Raw genomic sequence first — 16,604 nt, 5'->3', positions numbered from 1 at the left:
TGCACTTTTTTCAGGATGCGATAAAAATATATGATAGAAAGTTAAAGGGAAAAAGAGGATGTGGGATATTAAGAAACGGCATTGGGGATAGTAAAATTTGTTATGGTAGGCAATAATTCGTATTCATGGAAAAACCGTCGATACCGTTATGAGAAGTGGATGGAAACTATTTCGATTTGATTTGCCATAAATCAAAATCATATATTTCAAATGTGGTTTATTGTTTTATTGAAATTATGATTTAATTAAATAGATCATACTTTTTACTTCATTTTTTAATAATTTAATAAATTTGGAATATATTTTTGGTGGTCCTACGAGCCACTGGTGGGCACTACATTTTTTCTTCGGAGTCAAAATGAATAATCAGCATTTTAAGTATTTATTTCGACGAACCCCTTTAATTATCTTTACTCGATTACGTCGTGGTGTTTAATGCGGGTACCTGCTATGCGGCCTACCCCGCAGTGCTCTTAACACCGGGTGAATACAATGCGTCTACCAATGCCCCCACACAGAAAGTACGAGTACCACACGTATTTGGACGTGATCGCCTCCTTGGTTAGGAGCGGAGCATATATAAAACTCCTGCCTTTCTTTGGGTCAGACACCCGGTTGAAGTGCAACTCCACACTCAAGCCGAAGATCTCCCCGCGATTTGGATCTTAATCACAGCCACCGTGATGCTCCCACAAGGGGATCTTTACTCGATTGTGTGACACTTTCATAAAAGTTCGATTCTTGTTGTGTTCTTTTGAAAAAATAGGGTCATTCTTATGCGACGTTTGAAAGACTGAACGTATTGGAACCAATTTGACTGATTTAGTACATTTAATAAAAATAAAATTATCTTCGAAAAACATAACAAAGTTACTGATTTAGTACATTTATTCTCTTTAGTGAACCGTTTAAATGTATTAGTTCAGTAGGAAACTACTCAATGTTATTATTCAAACTAAGATTCTGCATCTATAACAATGTTTCAACAATAAAATTAAGCTAGAAAGCCTAGTTCAATTTTTATTTTAATTGTTTTAGATAATTATTTCGGCAAAACACCCGGTACTTCATTAATTATCCTTTTTGGCATATTTTAACCTCCATAACATTCATGTTTAAAGTGAGGGTCCATGTTGTGATATTTAAAATTCTTGAGAGTTTAAATATCTTTAAAATAAGAGAAAGTTCTGCTCAAATTGAGCTTGAGAGTCAGTTGGCGTTGTATCTTTTAGATTGTTATTAAGGTTTTGTGCTCTATTTACAAAATTCTATGCTCCTCTCATAAGAAATTTGTCCATTCGTTTTATATTTCCTCTAGCATAAGTTGACAAGAGGAGCCATCCCGTCGAACTGTCTAAGACCCAAGCAGTAGTTCAATATCGATCGAAGACGTAGGAGACAATAGGTTTGATCGCCTGTTTGTAGATCAGTAGCTTTATACCATTAGAGAGATCACCATTGCGCAGTGGTTCCGCCCGTGGACAAAAATCGAGAAATTGATGGCGACAAATTTGATTACGATTGAAATAAATGTTCTCTAAGCATATCAAATTTTTAACATCCAGCATTATTTTTGTAAATTTACAGCGGTTATATGCCAAGTTAAGTCGAAGAAGTTGTGATTTGTATTTGAGGCCTTAAAAACGAAAAATACATCCGCAAAGCATTCGTAGGTTATGAGTAAAATTATAAACAAAAATTGGAGTGATAAATGTGCAATTTTCAAAATGAAACTTATAGGTGATGGCATTGGCAATGTTTTAAAGAAAAAACAAATTCATAACTCGTTTTCTAACTTAATTAAAATCATTTCTTTATAAATTACTTTTTCTGCTATTTCTAATATAATTACTTTATTTATATTTATGTTGAGTTTTACTAATGTTGTGAGGGATAGTCTCTAGTTTACGATTAAAAAAGTCCAGCTGCCCCCATCTGCCATCCGCTAAGTTATTACTCTTATACCACGCCTGTAAAATCGTCAAAATTCCGAAAATCGGGAGGTACGTTTATATGGGAGTTATACCTATACTGAACATTTTTTGCAGGAGGTATTTTGCTCACTCAAAACTCAAAATGCAAAATTACAGCCAAATCGGTTGGAAAATGTGGGTAAAATCGTCAAAATTTCGAAAATCGGGAGGTATGTTTAAATGGGGGCTATACCTCAACGTAGACCGATATTGACCATTTCTTGCATGGGGGTATTTGGTTCACTCAGAACTCAAAATGCCAAATCAGTTGGAAATTTTCGCTAAAATTGTCAAAATACCGAAAATCTGAGGGTACATTTATATGGGGGATATACCTAAACGTGGACCTATTAGAACTCAAAATGCAAAATAACATCCAAATCTGTTGGTAAATTTGGCCAAAATCGTCAAAATACCAAAAATCGGGCGGTATCTTTCTATGGGAGCTATACCCAAATGTGGGCCTACATCCACTAAAAATAGTTTCCTATCTTTTTGGCTTGTTATAAACCTACGTTTGAAATTTGGACGCGGTAGTTCCATTAGAACTATTTTTGGCACTCTTTTCCATACAAGTGGGACCACTGTGCATTGTGCGGACGGACACATTGGTATTCAAAAGAAATTAGTTTGACTCTTTCATGGATAAAATCTACGTGCCTTATAAAAACAAATTTTTGACAGGACACTAATCGCAAGTACCCGATTTTTTCCTTGACCACCTATTTTATTGTCTGATAGAAAGACTTATAATTCGGATAAGTTTTGCCTCGGAAAATGACAACTGAACAATTGGCTACGTTCAACTTGAGGCTCAACCTAGTAAAACATCTATGCACGTCCTCAAGCCAAACTTTAAAGCAAGAAGTCACAGATTTTGCTATTGTACCAGATATTTGCGATATCAGATCATCCAGGAATAGCAGGTCCCCTCGGATTGATTTAGGCATACCATACACATAAAAATCCTAGAACATGGGTCCCAGAAGAGGTCTGTAACACACAGCTCGGACAAGTATTTTAGTGGAAGACGACTTTAACTCTAAAGCTCCTGTTCTTAAAGAAGCTCACCACTAATCTGCATGTCTGGGCATCAAAACCAAATTGCTTCAGTTTAGACCATATCACCTCATGCCACACTAAGTCGAAGGCCCTGACGAAGTTAAGCCCTATGGCTATTGTCCCATATCTTTGATCGAGCCCCTTGAACACAAAAGAGGAGAATATAATAAGGGCATGAGACGTCGAGTGCCCTAGTCTGAAGCCAAATTAGTAGTCCTTAGTATTCATTTGGATTTTACTAACTTTTTAAGGCTTTTGAGTATGAAAGACTCGAATAGCTTTCCAAAAACTGGCAGCATCAAACTGGGGTGATAGCTAACACAAACGCTGAATGGTAAACCTTTCTTCAAAATGGGTACCAGCATGGCTTTTTCCCAGGCTTTAGGAAAGTACCCTAGCTTCATAAATGATTGAATAGAATATAAAGGAAACTAAATAAAACTGTGCCTGATATGCATCCTGTCCAAACCTCTTTTTGGTAGGTCTGTTGGTAAGAGAGGGATTTTCAAATAAATCGCGGTCAAAGTTCACATTTTAGGCCTTTTTTAGGTTTTCACGATTTGGATTGAAAACAGACAAGCCCTATCGAAATGGGATTAAAAAAATGTTGTAGCAGTGAAAAATCTCTACAAGATTGTCCTTTATGATAGTTTAGTAGGTATTACCATTTTCGAGATATTGAAGTTCAAATTGGGACAATGTACTGACTGTATGGCCCCCTATAAAACAATGTCATGCAGGGTGCACCTTAAACAGCGGTGTTCATAGATGAGAAAAATCCAAAATCAAGAAAAAGTCACTGGAGGGATTTTTAAAATTTAGTTAAGGCGCATTGTGCCGATTGATTCCTTCTATCGATGCTGTCAATTGCTGAAATGTAGGCCGTAAACGATTTTGATAGCGTTTCAAAATAAGTGCGATTCCTGAGTACCCTGTGAGTTAATGAACTCATCAACGGAGTCCCTGGGTGCCAATCCTGCTGCAGCCTTGAGGTCTGATACGTATTAAAAATATCCAAGTTATAGTCAGTTTCAAATGTGCTGTATACTTTTAGGCGTTTATAATTTAAATATAAATAAAACAGATCATTTAATCCTAACTTGATTATTTATCAGTTCTTTCGACGCACATTGGTTCAGAATCGATTTTTTCTGTAACCTTTTAACGGATAGAGATATTTTCATAATAGTTCGACAGATAACACCATCTGCTTTCCGGTGAATCAAAGAAGGTTAAATTCGGTTTAGTAGTTGCAGAGGAATTCAAGGTCAAAATTAAACTTTTGAGTTTCTTTACTATTTTTCATCAAAATATTAGTGTGATTGGGATTTTTTTATAGCTTTCTACATATTAAAAATGGTCAAAACCCAACAAATAAACTATAAAAATTGAAACAATAAAAAAATTGTAAATATATTGTTTTTTAAAGGTAAAATTTGGTAAAATTTTCCTTGGGTTTTTATAAAACTCATATATTTAGAAAATGTTCATACATGTACGTATTTTCCAAAATATGGACAAATTTATAAACTGATCTGAAAACGTGTAGGATGCTTTTTGAGTTCATTTAGAGCAAAATGTTGCGGTGTTAATATTTTCAACTGATTATATTTACATTGTATAAATATATTTGATCCTTCGGCCCAAATTTACACATTTCTAGAATCGCGTGGTTCTCGAGTTTATAACAATTTGCATATATTTACCTTTCAATATATGGGTTCTAATCCCCTTAAATTATTTTAAATACAATTTTTTACCATCACCACTACCATTTTCGTCCTGCGGCTTTTCCTACATCTTTGCAATGCATATTTTCCTTGTCTCTTAGTTTTGTTTTTTGTTTAGTTTCCTTTTTCTACTATTATTTAAATACAAACCGTTGGCAATTTACCATAATTACTCTTATCAGTCAACACAATATGGTCGTTAATAACTGAGCAATTAGCCATAAAACTTTTTGCCAATGACAATAGTAGCCGGCACTACAATAGCCCAAAGCTACAGTTAAACTTTAAGTGTTTTTCTTACCACACTAACTATTTATTTTTTCTTTCTTTGTTTTGCAGCCTCTAGGATCCTTCATAGGTATAATTCTAATGGTTTTGTCTGTCTGTCTCTCTCACTCTGTCTGTCTATCCCTTCTGTTATACTCTGCAGTTTTAAACCATTACACTAACTTTTCATAATAGTTTCAATATTTTGTTAGATGTTTATCAAAAGGATTTATTAAGTGTTATCCTGTGAGTTTGTTTTTTTCTTGCTTCTGGTTCCTCTCTTGGGAATTGCTCAACTTTTGTATGTTATTTTTTGCTGCTAAATTTTATTTAACTTTTTTCCTTAGAGAATTTTTAATGGTAAGTTTGTTTTGATTGTAGAATTGTTTCTCAAAACAAAGAAGTTTTGCCAAGGGAGTTAAATGGTTTGTAGAATTAGAGGAGTTGCAAGGAAGAAGTGGTCAGCAAAAATGGTTTTTTATTGGTAAAGAATTGCACCATGCAGCCAATTGGTATGATAGGTTATACTAAATTGTTAATTCTAACTATGTGTGGTGCATACTTTAAGGAGTCTAACAATTAAAATATTAAACATATGAGTGAAATGTTTTCAACATCGAAACATTTTTAAAAATTAAAAACAAATAATAGGTTAAACACATAGTTCTGAGGGCAGAGAAAAGCTATCTAAAAAGCTATTACCTTTATTTAATTAAATTTGTTAAGAATTTTAGTTATGGCCCTTACATGAGGCCACCTAAGGTTCTCGTTAACAGACTTTACTTGATTATTTAAACTTCTACGCCAAGCGCCTTATCTACATCGAGCACCTGCTCCAGTCTAAAGGCCTAGGCACATAAGCTTCCTTGTCTACTTACCTTGCTTGCTTCTGATAAAAGAATAAAAAGAAAAGGGCAACCAAGTTCAAAGTTTGCTCGGCCTTCTTTATTCTTTTATTTCTATCATGCCAGAAATGAAGCAGGAAAGCAGGCGAGGCTGCTTATGTACCCAGGCCTTGAGGATTATCTAACTATGTTGTCGGGCGATTTTCGCAGCGTGTGTCCAACCCATCTTCATTTTTGCTAGATTTGATTGCAACTTCTATGTAAATCGGAAATTGAGATCCAATTCTTTGTAGTGCGATTCTCTAAAAGATTTTTAATTAACGACATTATTCGGTAAGTTAGGACAGCAACATTGTTGTCAACTTTTATTTAAATTTTTCATTAATTTTTGCGTTTTAATTTGATAGATCTTTGTCGGAAAAAGTGATTTAGAGAATCGCTCTACAGGCCACCACCACATGTGTAATATACGCCTTAAACAACGGTTAATAAACCATTGTAATTTATTTTACCCTCTAGTGGATACTAGTTATGTGTAACTATGGATTTTACGTTCGAGTTGAATATACGAATTTTTGTCGACTTTATATACCTGCACCATATCTCCCGCAGTTTAGCAAAGTCACTTTCAGCTTTAGCAAATTTTGCTTCGATATCGGCATGGGTGCCACCATTGAGTGTCATTTGGCTTCCAGAGTATGTAAAGCTGGTTACATCGTCTATTGCGCTGCCATCAAGATGAAAGTTTTCATGGTTCACGTCATTTAACTGCATCGATTTAGTCTAATTGACATTGTCCATAGTTGGTATTGCTCTGCTTTGGTTTGCATGTTCCAACGCTTTGAGATTTTCTCCAGAATCCAATTCGTATCCGTTGTTTCATACCAAAAGACATTGCCTTATATTGATCAGTACTTATTCTTTAATTTCTTACGGTTTCAGTAACAATTTAATCTCGGAGAAATAGGTCGTTATTCTAAAATCCAAAGCCTATTTGATAGGGCTTCTATCTGCGGTGTACAGGCACACCAAAGTTGTGTGTTGGCCGCCCCTAACATGGGAAAACAGACGCCAGTTGTAGCCGCTCCACTGAAATACCGACGCCACGTTGTGGAATGTTCTTAGCTTCATTGCACACCATCAAGGTAGCCGACATGGGAGGCCCTACCAGTAGCTACTCTACCGCCGGCATTGCTTTTATGTTCATTGCACTTACTGGAGTCCCTTATCGCGTCATGGTGACAGTACCGAGGGATCTGCTAATCCAGGACCAATAGTACATTTTCTTTATACTGTAAATCCTGTGGGGTTTCAATTGTTAATGCCATTGCATATATACATACGTCAAACAAATACTCATAAAGGAGATAAACAAGGAATAAAATGTAATATAAATCAGCTATAAGATGAGCTATGAAGACTGTTTGCTCTTAATAAGTATTCAAGTTCGTAAGTTAGATAGCCTTTAATAAAGTAGGCTTAGAAAACTCCTCCTATAGATCTTCAAAATCGTTATAAAATATCCATAATAAGAGTTTTACTAACCCCTTTTAAAAATATTCTTAAAATATATATTTCAAAGTCTAACAATCTCGGAATTATTTTTTTTAAAATCCGCCTTAAAAAGTCTAATAATCCACATTCTACCTTCTTACAGTCCAAGTTGAGTAATAAAATCTACTTCGTTTTAAATTCTTAAAATGTAATATTAAAAGGGTTGAGAATCCGTTGAAAGCGGGGTAGTATAATATAATAGGTAGTGTGATGCATACTTTTAGGCCTCAACTACTTTAATGTTATAATATCATCTGTTCCGTTCTCAAGTTTCTTATTTTGTATTTGTTCAGAAGGTCATTTAAATTATTAATAATACTTCCAGAAGTTCTTTGGTGAATTTTTCAACATAGCAAAGATTTTTTAATTGTTGTCTCTCCTATCTCTTAAAGTATGTCTGGTTAGACTTCCTTTTATAGACCTTTAAAATTATTATTTACAAACGATGTTGATAGACTTTATAACCCTTCTTCAAATATAGGCATCTCAAGGTCAAATAATCTCGGCAAAATGTTTCTAAAACTCCTTCTTAATAAGTTTAATAATCCAGGTTTTTTTAGCCAAACTTGGGCAGTCTAATCATTAATTATTCACATCAAATCGACGTTTGAAGGTTTTAAAATCTTTAAAACCAATATTAATAGGTTTGAGAATCCATTGAAAGCGTAATAGTATAATATAATAGGTAATATGTAGTGTGATGCATACTTTTTGGCGTATACTTTCATATTTTTTAATATCAGCTGTTCAATTCTCATGTTCTTTATTTTGTATTTGTTCAAAAACCGACCGCAAATCGCTGATGCAAAGATCTTGAGAATAATGTTGAGTGGTATTCAGAAGGGGAGGCGCTTATGTTTTAATAACCTTATGAAAAAAACGTGTATATCTCCCCGAAATATATTCTTTAAAAGTATCTCAAGATTTATAATAATTTCGGGTAAATGGTTCTAACAATCGAAGAGGCCAATTAATTGATGTTCTATGTTCGTAAAGTCAAAATTTAATAGTCGAATGTCTAAAAAATGGTTTATATCATATCAACGTTTAAAGGTTTTGGGTTAAGTAGTATATCTATTCTATGGTACATAGATGGCCTTTGAGCCTATCTACTCTATAGTAGTTGCTGAAATGCCCATCTACTCAACGAAATATGGTTTCAGAGCCCATCTCCTCAACGATTGATGACCTTTGAACGCATATTCTATATAGTAAATGGCCTTTGAGCCACGGTACGGTGAAATACTTTATATTATAAAATATTTAGGTCTGCTACTGGTTCCTTAGTAGGAATACTAAGGAGTGGATATTTAGTAATAGGGAGTGTGGTGCATACTCTTAGGCGTCAACTAAAATGTTTTAATATCATATGTTTAATTCTCAAATTCTTTATATTGAATTTCTTCAAAAGCGTTTAAATTGCACTCATCCAAAGATCTTGAGACTAATGATGTAATTATAATTTATATAACTTCCTTCCGGAAATCCTTAATGCATTTCCTTGCCTTTCATAGAACGTTGTCATTGACAAAAGACATTCATTAATAAAATAAATACCCTTCTAACTGAAGGGGAGACATTTAGAAGTCTAATGAACCTTTGTGGAGTAAATATGACTTCAATTAATATAAAAAAAAGAAATCAGTATGAAAACAGTAACATTTGCAAATTAGATATAATTAAATGAAATAAAAACGATGTTTGTGTATTGGAGATGTCTGAACTGGAGTCTGAGGAAAAGTGTCATATACACCATAAGATGTCAATGATTGAGGCTAAAGGTGTTAGTTGCTACAGCAAGGCGGTTTTTTCATGTTCGTGTTACAACATAAAACACACAATGAAAAAATAATAAAAAGCAGCACTTACTTACCCCTCCCACCTTCCGTACGGTAAGGTGATGCGGAGTCATGTGGATTTGGTTCTGGAGCGGTATTTTGTGTATCTAACATATTGCTAATGCGTGGTGGAGTTTCTGCAAAGAGATGAGATATGAAAATATGCATTTAAATGGAAAATAGAAAAAACATTTTAATTGGTAAAGAATTATGAATGAAATTACTGCTCCCTCTTGTTTCATGGACCATTTCTTCCCGTAATTTCTTTTATGAATGGAATACGAGGAATGCATCGGAATGATGTCTACTTCGTTTTTAAATTTGTCTTCAATTAATTTAAGTACGTGGATACTTACTTATACATGGTGCAATATGTGAACGACTTTGTTGATAACCACGAGCACAACGATTACATGTGAGACCGGTAACACCATCTTTGCAGGGACATTGACCCGAGGTGTGATTACAAGTTTTACCAGTTGAACCAACGGGGTGACAGTCACAGGCTGTAAGAAAAAAGGGGAAGAACGAATATTTTAATAACCATTAATTAGAAGAAGAAGGATATTAGAGACATAAGGAATATAATTTATGTGTGGTGCATACTTTTAGATATCATGGAAAATATTGATATCTAATTTTTTAATATTCTAAAAACTGTTAAATAAACAGAAATACCTTATCTCGACATTTTTATGTGAGATGCATACTTTTAGGTGTTGTATAAAAGATCTTAATTTTAGTTTCTCAACACTTTTGTGTTTTTACATCGCTTCTTCATGAATTAACAACAGATAAAAGCTTAATAAGGAAAATTATATTTAAATATAATATATACGGTATTAATGTGTGTTGCATACTTTTAGGCTACATTACAAAAAATCAACAGTATCGACGTAATGAATACGCATCGTATGAATCGCGACAATGTTTTCACAAATATTACCATTACGCCGGCCATTCAATGCTGTAAAAATGGATGCAGGTTCTTCAACTTAGAACTCATTTAAATTTGAACCTGTGGCGGTTCAGGGGTAGACTAAACTTGCGATGGAAAGCTCAAGCAAATAAGAACATTTCGAGACTTGGTGAATTAGCGCAGAAGTCCGAAGTCCGCTTGTAAGACTAACCTGTATTCGCAAAAGGTATTCTATTACATGCAAAGGACTTCAAATTATCTTCTGTTGCCTCCACAGAAGCACTCTAGTGAATATGAGAGCCTTTTTGTAGTCTATAAAGGGTCGCAATAAATCTTTATTTTTCTGTACGAAACCTCAAGAAGTCTTCTATTGTCTGTCCCTTAAAGGTATTCTGTTGTCTACAGGAGACCTCCTGAGATCTGGGGTTACCTCAAGAGGTCTTCAGATGCCAGTGGGAACCATCAACAGATCTTTTGTTATCTATAGAAACTATGTTAGATATCATATTATCTGTAGAAGACTCAACAAATTCTGCTGCAGGAGACCTCAAAAATATTTTTTTCTCTTTAAAAGATAACAAGAAATATTCTGTTCTCTATAGAAGACTTCAAGAGGTTTCTGTTGGAAGAACTAAATATGTGTACTCTTGTCTATGGGTGACCTCAAAAGGTCTTCTGTTGGCTGTAAAAGATCTAAACTAGGATTTCTTTCTGCAGTCTATAAAATACTTTAAGATTTTTTTTTTGTTATCGATAGAACTCAAAAGGTCTTCTGTTTGCTATAAAAGATTTCAACAGGCCTTCTGTTGTCTATAGGATACCCAAGGAGGTATGCTTTTGTCTACAGAAAACTTCAAGCGGTCTTCTGTAGTCTATAGAAGACCTCAAGATGTTTTCTTTTGTCTATGGTAGACCTAAGCAAGTCGTCTTTTGTCTGTAGAAAACCTCAGTCGGTCCGGTGTCACCTATAGAATGTCTTAAGAAGTCTTCCATTGTCTATAGATGACCTCAGGAGGTCTTCTATTGCCTATAGAGGACCTCAAGAGGTCTTCTATTGCCTATAGAAGACCTCAAGAGGTCTTCTATTGCCTATAGAAGACCTCAAGAGGTCTTCTATTGCCTATAGAGGTCTTCTATTATATATAGAGGACCTCAAGAAGTTTTCTATTATATATAGAGGACTTCAAGAGGTATTTTATTACCTATAGAGGACCCCAAAAGGTATTCTATTGTAGTCTAAAGCGGATCTGAAGAGGTTTTCTGTTGCCTATAGAGGACCTCAGGAGGTCTTCTATTGTCTATAGAGGACCTCAAGAGGTCTTATATTTCCTATAGTGGACCTCAAGAGGCCATCTATTGCCCATAAAGGATATCAACAGAAGACTTCAAGACGTTTCCTGTTGCCCATAGAGGACCACAAAAGGACTTCTATTGTCTATTGAAGACTTCAAGAGGTCTTTTATTGCCTATAGAGGACCTCAATAGGTCTTCCATTATATATAGAGGACCTCAAGAAGTTTTTACCTCTAGAGGACCTCTATGGAGAACCTCAATAGGTTTTTTATTATGTAAAGGGGACCTGAAGAGGTCTTCTGTTGCCTTTAGAGGACCTCAAGAGGTTTTCTGTTGTCTATAAGGCACCCCAAAAGCACTTCTTTTGTCTATAAAAGGCCTCGAAAGGCCTTTTATAGTCACGTGCCAAGTGTAGGGAATTTGAAAATTGTCTATAGAGGGCCTCAAGTGGTCTTCTATTGTCTATAAAGGACCTCAAGATGTCTTCTATTGTCTATAAAGGACCTCAAGAGGTCTTCTGTTTTCTATAGAGAATCTCAAGAGTTTTTTTATTGTTTAAAGAGGACCTTAATATGGTTTTTATTGCCTATATGGTTCTATTGCCTAGAGGACCTCAAGAGATTTTCTATCGTATATAGATTACCTTAAGAGATCTATAGAGATATCTATTGTCTACAGATCACCTCAAGAGGTTCCCTATTACCTATAGTGGACCTCATGAGGTCTATAGGGAACTTCAAGAGGTCTGTAGAGAACCTCAAGAGGTCTATAGAGGACCTCAAGAGGCCTTCTATTGTCTTTAGAGTACCTGAAAAGGCCCCAAGATGTCTTCTATTGCCTATAGATGACCGCAAGAGGTCTTCTATAGTCCATAGAGAACCTCAAGAGGTTTTTATTGCCTAAAGAAGACCTCAAGTTTTTAAGAGGGGCCTCAAGAGGTCTCGTATTGTCTATAGAGGGCTGTGTTGGGTCTTCTATTGTTTATAGAGGATCTTAAGAGGTGTTCTATTGTCCTTAATATGTCTTCTCTTTTTTACAAAGATCCTCTTGGGGTCTCCCATTGTACATAGAAGTCTTCTAATGTTTTTTTCTCTTGTCTATGGAAGACCTTAACAGGACCTTTATTGTCTATAGAGGACTTCAAGAGAACTTATTTTGTCTACAGTGACCCTGTGGTCTTCTATTGTTTATAGAAGGCCTCAAGAGGTCTCCTATTGTCTACGGAGGAACTTAAGCTGTCTTCTGTTGTCTATAGGATACTTTAAGAAGTCTTCTGTTTCCTATAGAGGACACAAAGAGGTCTTCTACTGTCTATAGCGGACCTTAAGAGGTCTTCTATTGTTTATATATCTACTAAATGTTGATTTTTCGAGTTTGAATATTTTTAAGAACAGATAACTTTCCTATGGGCCACTGTAATATATCCCCTAGTTTTTTATTGGCCATTACTGATCCACATAAATCTTTTGCTGGCAGGCGCAGCGAAAAATCTTAATGTAAATCTTAATTATAGTTGATATTATTGTATCGCTGTTTTGTTGATGAACACTTGAAAAATTTGTCCATTGTCTGTCCTGTTGATGCACTCTGTTCGTCGTTCATATCAACATGGAAAATGCATTTGCAATAAAATTCCGGTTTAATGAAATTGTTTTCCATTTGTTTTTTGATAATTTCCATTTCAAGTTGACCTAAAGAAGTCTTTCATCTTAAATATTTGTCCATTTAGATGGAGGATGCAGGACGGACAGGAGCAAACAAACAGACAAACAAACTTGAGAACTTACGTATGTCGTTTTGTTCTGCATTTATAACTCTTGGCAATGGGAAATTTTGTTTTTTGTTCTGCAACAATAAATATTCGAATGCCTGCCTGAAAATCATTGATGCATTTTATTCTTGTTTTTTTTTTTGCTTTCATACTTTTCGGCTAATATCTTCTGTGGGCCATATGCATGCAGCATTGAGGATGACGGACTTTCTTTGGGATGTTGTTGCATGCTGCAATTTCTTTGCCCCGCCAAATTATGTGGCAAGTGCTGCCGCCTTTGTGTTGTTTGTTTGGGGCTCCCGGTATGCCCTGTTGAAATTTGTTCAATGTTATCTGTGTTTTTTGTTTTGCTACTCCCAGAAGAGACTTTAAAGCTAATTACCAACGAAAGTGTGAATATCTTTCCCTTATCACATCTTATTTTGCTTTCAATGCATTTGTCTGATGTCCGTTAATGTCTTTTGTTCTGTTGTCTTTGTTATGTCAGGGTCATGGTATCTCTGAAATTTGAAGCACATTTATTGTGTCTTGGCCATTCTCTTTATTTCAGTTAATGGGGGTCAAAGCATTTAGTCAGCCAAAAAAGTGTTAAATTTTTAAATACAAAGATGATGGTTGAAGGAACCTGCATGCTTTCGGATTCAAGTGTCACATGCCAAATATAGGGAATTGAAAAAGTGGAGCAAAAGATCGAATAGTTTAAAAAAAAGTATATTGTGACCAATCTTACATCTTAACGTACATTTTTCACATCACATTTTTAAACCGCCAATAATTAGATAAGTGAAAAAATTTAACAAGACAAAAACATTCCAAAGGTAGAGCAAAATATGACCCCAAATATTTCAAGCAGTTTGACCCCATATAGTTGACTTTAGCCTCGAACCAAACAATTTCAATATTTTGAGGTAATCTTTATTACATTTTTTTATCCAAAAACCAAATTATCCGAAAGTATTTCAAATAATACTGACGCAAAGATCCTAAGACGATTGGTTGAAATAAAATAGTTTTAATAGGCTCAAAAGGACACATGTCAATAAACACCTAATATATTCCTTTTTTTCTCTAAGCAAAGTTCATTTGAAGTGGTCCCTGGTCAAGAGAAATTTATACTCCTCTATCATAAAAATATTTAAGATATACAATGATACAATGAGAATGCAGTAAAACGGAGTATGGTGCATACTTTTTGGCATCTAACTACTACAGTGCTTTTTTATCAGCTGTTTAATTCCCAAGTTCTTTATTCGGCATTTCTTCAAAAGCATTTCAAATAATGCTGGTGCATAGACCATCAGACTAATATTTTAATTTGAATTTAAAGAACTTCCTTCATTGAAAGCTCATAAAGTCACATTTCCTGTCCATAGAAGACTTAAAGATGTCTTTTGTAGAATACCTCAAGATGTCTGATGTTGTCTATAGATGTCTTTAGATGTTTGTTCTCTGTCTGTTCTCTACAGAAGACCTCATAGTACTTCTGTTGTATATAGAATACTTCAAGAGGTCTTATGTTGCTTATAAAAGACTTAAAGAACTCTTATGTTGCCTAAAGAAGACCGCTAGAGGTCTTCTGTTGCCCTTAGAAGACCTGTAGAGGTCTTCTGTTGTCTATAGATGTTTGTTGTCTGTCTGTTCTCTACAGAAGACCTCAGAGAACTTCTCTGGTATACAAACTTTTATGTTGCCTATAGAAGACCGCTAGATGTCTTCTGTTACCTATAGGAGACCTCAAGGCGTCTTCTGCCTCAAGAGTCTACTCTTGCCTGTAGAAGTCCTCTAGAGGTCGTCTCTTGCCTCTAGAAGACCTCAAGAGGTCAATAGATATTCTCTTGGCCATAGAAGAGCACAAGAGGCCTTCTCTTGCTTATAGATTACCTCAAAAGGTCTTCTTTTGCCTATAGATGAACTTAAGAGATCCTCTGTTGCATGCTAGAGGTCTTCTGTTCCCTATAGAAGATCGCTAGAAGTCTTCTCTTGCCTATAGAAGACCTCAAGAGGTCTTCTCTTGCCTATAGAAGACCTATAGAGGTCTTCTGTTGTCTATAGTAGACCTGTATAGGTCTTCTGTTGTCTATAGAAGACTTGTATAGGTCTTCTCTTGCCTAGAGAAGACCTATAGAGGCCTTTAGTAGATTGTATAGGTACTCTGTTGTCTATAGAAGATCTCCTGTAACCGCTAGAGGTCCTCTGTTGCCTTTAGTAGACCTGTATAGGACTTCTGTCGTCTATAGAAGACCTATAGAGGTCTTCTGTTGCCTATAGAAGACCTATAGAGGTCTTCTATTGTCTATAGTAGACCTGTATAGGTCTTCTGTTGTCTATAGATGTCTTTAGATATTTGTGGGAGACATCAAGAGGTCTTATGTTGTCTGTATTAGACCTAAAGAGGTCTTCTGTTCTCTTCAGAAGACCTCATAGTACTTCTTATGTTGCCTAAAGAAGACCGCTAGAGGTCTTCTGTTTCCTGTAGAAGATCTGTATAGGTCTTTTTTTACTTTTTTTAAGGGGAAAGATCATCGTAAAACTCTGGCTAACTGACTTCGCAAGGCGTGCGAGACTTTAACACGCTAAAATAACCCCTTTACTCTGATCCACTATCCCGTCTCAAGGCGTCTTCTCTTGCCTGTAGAAGACCTCAAGAGGTCTTCTCTTGCATATAGAAAATTTAAAGAGGGCTTCTGTTGCCTATGAGCCTTCAAGAGGCCTTCTCTTGCTTATAGAAGACATCAAGATACCTTCTCTGGCCTATAGAATACCTCAAGAGACCTTCTCTGGCCTATAGAAGAGCACAGTACGCTTTCTCTTCCTTATAGATGACCTCAAAAGGTCTTCTTTTACCTATAGATGACCTCAAGAGGTCCTCTGTTGCCTGGAAGTCTTCTATTGCCTGTAGATGACCTGTAGAGGTCTTTCTAGTCTAGTGTTGCCTACAGAAGATCTTAAAATGTCCTCTGTGGTCCATATGAGACCTCAAAGCCTACAGGAGACCCCAACGGGATCAAATGTTCTCAGAAGAAGAACTTCTGTTGTCTTTAGATGACCTGCTGTCAACATAAGACGTCGAGAGGATGTCGTCTGTTGTCTATAGAAGACTCCAAGATGTCTTATGTTGTCTGTAGAAGACCTAGAGAGGTTTTCTGTCGTCTCTAGTAGACCTTAAGAGGTCTTCTATTGTCTATAGAAGAACTCCAGCGTTGGGTGGATGACCTAAAAGGCGTACTCTGTTATCTATAGTAGATCTCAAAAGCTCGTATGTTGCCTATAGAAAGCGTCAAGATGTCTTCTTTTGTCTGTAGAAGACCTAGAGAGGTTTCATGTTGTCTATAGGAGACCTAGAGAGGTCTTC

The 16,604-nt window shown here is 35.6% G+C and overlaps 1 protein-coding gene across 3 annotated transcripts in view; it reads right to left on the bottom strand.

Moving 5' to 3' along the window:
- NetA (Netrin-A) overlaps positions 1-16,604 on the bottom strand; it is a 313,182-nt gene that overhangs the window by 19,233 nt on the left and 277,345 nt on the right. For 2 of the 3 annotated variants that reach the window (XM_073974386.1, XM_073974385.1), the window contains exons 4-5: positions 9,626-9,775; positions 9,305-9,406 (exon numbers count right to left, since the gene is read on the bottom strand). In XM_073974386.1, coding sequence (XP_073830487.1) covers positions 9,305-9,406; positions 9,626-9,775 — 252 coding nt within the window. Of the gene's footprint in view, positions 1-9,300; positions 9,407-9,625; positions 9,776-16,604 lie in introns of all 3 variants that reach the window. The other variant, XM_073974387.1, reaches the window with a different exon arrangement.

Source organism: Musca autumnalis, unplaced genomic scaffold (assembly GCF_047663935.1).
Source record: "Musca autumnalis isolate F117 unplaced genomic scaffold, ASM4766393v1 scaffold_3, whole genome shotgun sequence".
Classification (NCBI taxonomy): Eukaryota; Metazoa; Arthropoda; class Insecta; order Diptera; family Muscidae; genus Musca; species Musca autumnalis.
The sequence above is the reverse complement of the archived record's forward strand: the minus strand, read 5'-3'. Positions and strand labels throughout refer to the sequence as shown.